Below are 7,500 nucleotides of genomic sequence, written 5' to 3' on the forward strand. Positions count from 1 at the left end.
GTGTGTGTGTGTGTGTGTGTGTGTTACTCTCTCTGTGTGTGTGTGTGTGTGTGTTACTGTGTGTGTGTTTCTCTGTGTGTGTGTGTGTATGTATGTGTGTGTGTGTGTGTGTGTGTGTGTGTGTGTGTGTGTAGGTGCGGGTTGCAGCCTTACAGAACCTGGTGAAGATCATGTCTCTGTATTATCAGTACATGGAGACGTACATGGGACCGGCTCTGTTCGCTGTGAGTCACACACATCACACCTCATTTACTGAAGTTACAAATAATAAAAGAGTTTAATTTAGATTTAAAAGAAGCTCATCGGGTGGTTCTCTGCATCAGACATCACTGACCTATGATGTCATTATTATTATTATTCAGATGTTATTTTAACCTTTATACACATTATGAGTTTATGATGATTGAGCTCTTTTAAAGCACTTTACATTTTAATCTTTCATTTGCACTATGTCCTTTTAATGATTTTAAAGCTAATTTATTATTTTATGCTGCAATCATTTTATTTATGTCTTTCTATTTTTCTGTACTTTGTTTTTATTATGGGGGGGGAGGGGGGTTAGCCTATGGCAGCATAAGTTAAGAGCTCGGGTGGGGAGGGGTTAAATTTATGTTACCGTAAATTCCTGACTACAGAGCACCTGAATAAAAGCTGCATGCTCTAATTTTAGAAAGAAAATCAATGTTGTACTTGTGCAAGCTGCAGGTGTCCCACGTTGTAATATGAGATATTAGCGAGGGTTGGTCCGATGGGGTGGGGGGTCCATCTGCGATTGCACGCAACTGTGACCCTCATAAAAGTCATATTTATTTTACTAACCTGCATTATATAAACTAACCAAATTCATTAAAGTCATTTGGCGACTTCTAAGTTATTAAACTAAGTCTGACTGTTACTGCAGTAATCTAGGGGTGGGGGGGGGGGTTAGCTACTGAGTGAACTCTCCCGATCTCTTTATGAACGAGTCGGACGACATCGTGTATCAAACATGAAGCAAAGTGAAAAATTAATAAAGTACGTAACCCCCCCCCCCCCCCACGAACAAACCAACCATGCATTAGCCGCACCGTAGTAAAAGCTGCAGAGTTCAAAGTGTGGGCTTATAGTCTGGGATTTACGGTACATGTTTTTCTGTTTTATATAAAGCACATTGAGTTGCAGTTGTGTATGAAATGATCTATATATATAAACCTGCCTTGCCTTTCTAACAGCAGCTAACATCCCTGTAGTCATAGTGTTAATGAAGGAGAGAGACCATCATCAGTAATCTGGAGGTTTTATACTCATGATAACAGCAGCTAAGGGTTAGGGTTAGGTCCCAGTAACCAGTCATAGTGTTAATGAAGGAGAGAGAGCATCATCAGTAATCTGGAGGTTTTAACGCTCGTCTTCCTCTCAGATCACCATCGAGGCGATGAAGAGCGACATCGACGAGGTCGCCTTACAGGGCATCGAGTTCTGGTCCAACGTGTGTGACGAGGAGATGGACCTGGCCATCGAGGCCTCCGAGGTCTGAACCTGAACCTTCACCGTCACATGTCTGCTCTCGTCCAATCGCTGAGCCTCTCACCTCATCCAATCTCTGTTCTCTCTCTGACTCCTGTCCAATCACAGGCCTCGGAGCAGGGGCGGCCCCCGGAGCACACCAGTAAGTTCTACGCTAAAGGAGCTCTGCAGTACCTGGTTCCCATCCTGACCCAGACGCTCACCAAGCAGGTAGGAAAGGTTCCGTACCCGGTTCCCACGAGTCCCGGAGAACCCAGAGAACCTGTGAAATGGTTCCTCTGAGGAGAGCGGGGGCCGTAGCGGACCGTGCTCAGCTGTTGTGTTTTCTTCTCTGCAGGACGAGAACGACGACGATGACGACTGGAACCCGTGCAAGGCGGCCGGCGTGTGTCTGATGCTGCTGGCGACGTGCTGCGAGGACGACGTGGTTCCTCACGTTCTGCCGTTCATCAAAGAGAACATCAAACACCCGGACTGGCGTTACCGTGACGCCTCCGTCATGGCGTTCGGCTCCATCCTGGAGGGACCAGAACTCAACCAGCTGAAGCCCCTCGTCATCCAGGTGAGAGGGAGGAGGGAGATGATGATGTCACCGGGGTTCCGTGTGATGTCACCAGGGGTTCCGTGTGATGTCACCAGGGGTTCCGTGTGATGTCACCAGGGGTTCCGTGTGATGTCACCGGGGGGGGGTTCCGTGTGATGTCACCGGGGGGGGTTCCGTGTGATGTCACCAGGGGTTCCGTGTGATGTCACCGGGGGCCCTTCGGTGTGATGTCACCGGGGGGGGCCTTCGGTGTGATGTCACCGGGGGGGCCTTCGGTGTGATGTCACCGGGGGCTTCGGCGTGATGTCACCGGGGGCGCCTTCGGTGTGATGTCACCGGGGGGGCTTCGGTGTGATGTCACTGGGGGCCTTCGGTGTGATGTCACTGGGGGCCTTCGGTGTGATGTCACCGGGGGGCCTTCGGTGTGATGTCACCGGGGGGCCTTCGGTGTGATGTCACGGGGGGCCTTCGGTGTGATGTCACGGGGGGCCTTCGGTGTGATGTCACCGGGGGGCCTTCGGTGTGATGTCACTGGGGGCCTTCGGTGTGATGTCACCGGGGGGCCTTCGGTGTGATGTCACCGGGGGGTTTCAGCGTGATAAAGAAGTTAATGTTTGATATTCCAGCTCTAAAAGTGTCTCACCTGTTGGAGTTAAGACATTAAATTAGATCTGAGCGTTATTAGTTATTATATTAGTTCAGTTTATTATTATATCTTTTTAGTTTCTGATTATTTTATTTAAACAACCAAATTATTAAAGTTCAAACTAATCAGTAGTTACATTCCTTTATAAATGAGCTTAAACCTCTACAACAGTAACATCCTGCTTTTACATTATTATCTCTCATATTATATTATATTATATTATATTATATTATATATTATTATATTATAGTCTATTATATTATATTATATATGAGTCCAACAGTCACACATGGTGATACAGACTGTTAGTATAGTGACACAGTAAAGGATGTTGAGCAGCTCTAGTAATGAAGCAGTGAAGGTTTTATTTCATTAGAGTTTAAAAGTCATAAAATGAGTTTAATATGTTCGTCTGGCTGAGAGACTCCACACGCTTCTCATCCTGTAAAAGGACACTTTCTATTTTTCTACATTAAAGCAGATTTTAGCTCTATATTTAAGGTTGTTGCCATGGCGACGCTGGCATTTAGTTTGTCGGGTGAATTTCAGAATAAAAGCTCGTCTTTAAACGGAGGATGTTTTAATTTAGCATCGGTGCTGTCGGCTCGTTGCTCATTAAATGGATGACTGGTTACCTTTATGATGAGCTCAGCTGTGTTTCACTAACCCCCCCCCCCCCTGACCCCCCTCCTCCCCCCCCAGGCGATGCCCACCCTGATCGAGCTGATGAAGGACCCCAGCGTGGTGGTGAGGGACACGACGGCGTGGACGGTGGGGAGGATCTGTGAGCTGCTGCCTGAAGCCGCCATTAATGAGATCTACCTGGCTCCACTGCTGCAGTGTCTCATCGAGGGTCTGGGGGCCGAACCCAGAGTGGCCTCCAACGTCTGCTGGGTGAGCCGGGGGGGCCGCCGGGGGGGGGGGGGTGAACACTCACGACCTCATCACCGTGCTGATCAGCCTCCAGCTCTTCACACAAACATCCAGTTAAAGAAGAAGTGTTAGACAGAAAACCCTCATAGTGACTTTTTCTGGTGTTATTTGAGACTCTGAAGTGAAAGCACGTATCGTTACTGTCCTCAACGAGTAGTGGGTGCTGCCCTGAGCCCCTCCCCCGCCCCAAAGCACTCACAGGCGGTCAGGTTCACAGTAGCCTCACACAGCTGCAGTCAGAGCAGAGAGGAGACCCACATTTAGTGAAAGCATCGACAGTCATCTCTATGATGTTGTTGTAATATTGATATCTTAGTATTTGGTCTAAAATATTATTTTTAGGGCTGTCAAACGATTAATTTTTTAAATCGAGATTAATCGCAGAGTTTCCATAGTTAATCGCGATTAATGGCGTTTTGAATGTCTTGTTTAAAATCCTGTTATTTTCCATTTGAAGGCAGTTTTAAGCCCATAATGTAAAGCATTTCTTACCAGAGTGTCTTAACTGGGAATCAATCACGGATCTGCTGCGACTCCCACACTCCAAAATGGTCCTTTGGTGGAGCTGAGGCTGGCTTGGCTGCACCTGGGTGTTTAGCGTGGAGGTGCTAACTCAAACTCCACGTACTCCGGTGGTAGTTAAACTCCGTTTGACACAGGTTGCATTTTACTTTTGACTTGTCAACTGAAGCGTCTGGAAGTGTTTTAAAGTTAAACAAGCCGTTCAAAAGTCCAGTAGCTCTCTTACTTTCCATCAGCGCGGTAGGTTTACTGCAGGAGGCCACTTCAAAGCATAGCGCTACAGCTAGAGGAGCCGTCTACAGGGGAGTAGAAGGGACAAAAAGGCTTGACACATTAAAATGAGATTAAAAAAATTAACACGTTATGAATTGCATTAATCTGATCACGATTAATACGTTAACGCTGACAGCACTAATTGTGATATTAGATTTTGCTCTGAAGTTCAGATGTTTGGTTCAGCATCAGCTCCACGTTTCATCCTTTAACTGTTTCCTCTTCCTGCAGTGAGGTCATGACCTGTAGTAACCGTAGTAACCTGTAGTAACCGTAGTAACCGTTAGTAACCTGTAATGACCTGTAGTAACCGTAGTAACCTGTAGTAACCGTTAGTAACCTGTAGTAACCGTTAGTAACCTGTAGTAACCGTAGTAACCTGTAGTAACCGTTAGTGACCTGTAGTAACCGTAGTAACCTGTACTGACCTGTAGTAACCGTAGTAACCTGTAATGACCTGTAGTAACCGTAGTAACCTGTAATGACCTGTAGTAACCGTAGTAACCTGTAATGACCTGTAGTAACCGTAGTAACCTGTACTGACCGTAGTAACCTGTAATGACCTGTAGTAACCGTTAGTAACCTGTAATGACCTGTAATGACCCGTTAGTAACCGTAGTAACCTGTAGTAACCGTAGTAACCTGTAATGACCTGTAGTAACCGTAGTAACCTGTACTGACCTGTAGTAACCCCGTCTCTTGGTCTCCAGGCCTTCTCGTCTCTGGCTGAAGCCGCCTACGAAGCCACAGACGCAGCCGAGGACCAAGAGGAGCCGAGCACCTACTGTCTGTCCTCCTCCTTCGAGATCATCGTCCAGAAACTGCTGGAGACCACAGACAGGTAGACACCTCACCTGTCCTCACCTGTCCCCTCTGTCCCTCACCTGTCCTCACCTGTCCTCTCTGTCCTCTCTGTCCTCACCTGTCCTCTCTGTCCCTCACCTGTCCTCTCTGTCCCTCACCTGTCCTCTCTGTCATCACCTGTCCCTCACCTGTCCTCTCTGTCCATCACCTGTCCTCACCTGTCCCTCACCTGTCCATCACCTGTCCTCACCTGTCCTCTCTGTCCCTCACCTGTCCTCTCTGTCCCTCACCTGTCCCCTCTGACCATCACCTGTCCCTCACCTGTCCCTCACCTGTCCTCTCTGTCCCTCACCTGTCCCTCACCTGTCCATCACCTGTCCTCTCTGTCAGTAGTGAATGAACACTGGTGTGTGTGTGTGTGTGTGTGTGTGTGTGTGTGTGTGTGTGTGTTTGGTCTGTGATGATAAATCATGCACCACGCTGATCGTGATGTACAAACCAACCACATTATCTGAGACCTGCTTCACACTGACACTAACTTACTATCACTGATACACACACACACTCATCCTTCTTCCATCTTTCTTTCTGATGACTGAAGCTTCAGATCAACTTTTAAATGTTTCCACAGAAGGACTGTGGGTTTAGTCCTCCATCACTTCCTGTTAGTTTATTATGAAGGTGCATACTGATGGTCAGTCATATCACACACACACACACACACACACACACACACACACACACACAGAAGCACACACACTTCCTGTTAGTTTATTATGAAGGTGCATACTGATGGTCAGTCATATCACACACACACACATAGAAACACTTCCTGTTAGTTTATTGTGAAGGATCTGATGGTCAGTATGAACAGGAGGAATCATTACACACACACACACACACACACACACACACACACACACACACAGATAGAAGCACACTGACTGTTAGTTGTTGGTTTTCTCAGCAGCAGCTGGGTTTCCTGTCGCAGGACTTCCTGTTCAGAGTGAAGCTGCAGAAAGTCTAAATATGGGCTTTTAACTGCAGAGTGACTGTAAGAGTGAAGATGTAAACTAGAGCCTGACTGATAGACACTGATACATGCAGATATTTAATATATAAAGAATATAAACATAAATACAGTTTTATTTGCAATGATCCTTTAAACCAGTTGACCTGGAGGCTGCAGATGCACTGAAACACTAAACTACAACATGCCTTTAATGATTATAAATACCAGACATGTACATCTATATGTTAAAGTTAACTCTGTAAAGCCTGAGCAACCTTCTGACTCATCATTTAAACATTAATAAAACATCACTATGAGTTTTATTTGACACATCTGGAAGAACCAACATGTGAATATAATGTAGTTTAAAGTAGGCATGGGCCGGTATGAGACTCTGGTGGTAATAATAATATCCCGGTTTCACAGTATGGCAGTATTATGATTCCAGCTCTAAAATGTTCCTAAAAAGGAAGAAACATAAAGACAGACATGTTAATTTAACCTGAATATACAGTGATGTAATGAGTTGGCATGGGATGATAACTGTGTTCAAGGTTCACCACGATATGAAAAGCCTCGATAACCCAAACCGCCAAATGTTCTGTCATACTGTTCCTGAGTGTGAGGGGTCCTGATACTCTACGCTGCAGCTGGGGGGTTTCTGACCTGCACTTCCTGTCTCTGACCAGCACTTCCTGTCTTTGACTAGCACTTCCTGTCTTTGACCAGCACTTCCTGTCTCTGACCAGACAGAAAACATGGCTCATACCTCAGGAACGCTATGACAGAAAACTAGTAGATATGAACTGCTTTGGTTTATCTGATGTGAAACTCGTTGACTTGGAGTTAAAGGGTTAAAGTCAGACGCCTGATGATGATGATAGTGGTGGTGATGGTGATGGTGATGGTGGTGATGATGGTGATGATGAAGATGTTAACTCTTTGTGTTCAGACCCGACGGCCACCAGAACAACCTTCGCTCTGCTGCCTACGAGGCTCTGATGGAGATCGTTAAGAACAGCGCTAAAGACTGTTACCCTGCGGTCCAGAAGACAACGCTCGTCATCATGGAGCGACTGCAGCAGGTCCTGCAGATGGAGGTGAGAGGAGGGGGAGGGGCCACGGGGGGGAGGGGGGGGGGGGCACGGGGGGGTTATAGGTAACAGCTGTTTATTTTACAGCTATTTTATTATAATAATGTCAGAATATTCATATCGACGTATTTGGTGAATCTTGTGTGATTCAGCTCATATCGCTCCT

The 7,500-nt window shown here is 46.4% G+C and overlaps 1 protein-coding gene across 1 annotated transcript in view; it reads left to right on the top strand.

Annotated features, from left to right (window-relative positions):
• kpnb1 (karyopherin (importin) beta 1) overlaps positions 1-7,500 on the top strand; it is a 25,919-nt gene that overhangs the window by 8,190 nt on the left and 10,229 nt on the right. The window contains 7 exon segments of the mRNA XM_053339047.1: positions 135-224; positions 1,400-1,510; positions 1,615-1,716; positions 1,844-2,068; positions 3,399-3,590; positions 5,135-5,265; positions 7,193-7,340. Coding sequence (XP_053195022.1) covers positions 135-224; positions 1,400-1,510; positions 1,615-1,716; positions 1,844-2,068; positions 3,399-3,590; positions 5,135-5,265; positions 7,193-7,340 — 999 coding nt within the window.

This window comes from Scomber japonicus, chromosome 18 (assembly GCF_027409825.1).
Source record: "Scomber japonicus isolate fScoJap1 chromosome 18, fScoJap1.pri, whole genome shotgun sequence".
Classification (NCBI taxonomy): Eukaryota; Metazoa; Chordata; class Actinopteri; order Scombriformes; family Scombridae; genus Scomber; species Scomber japonicus.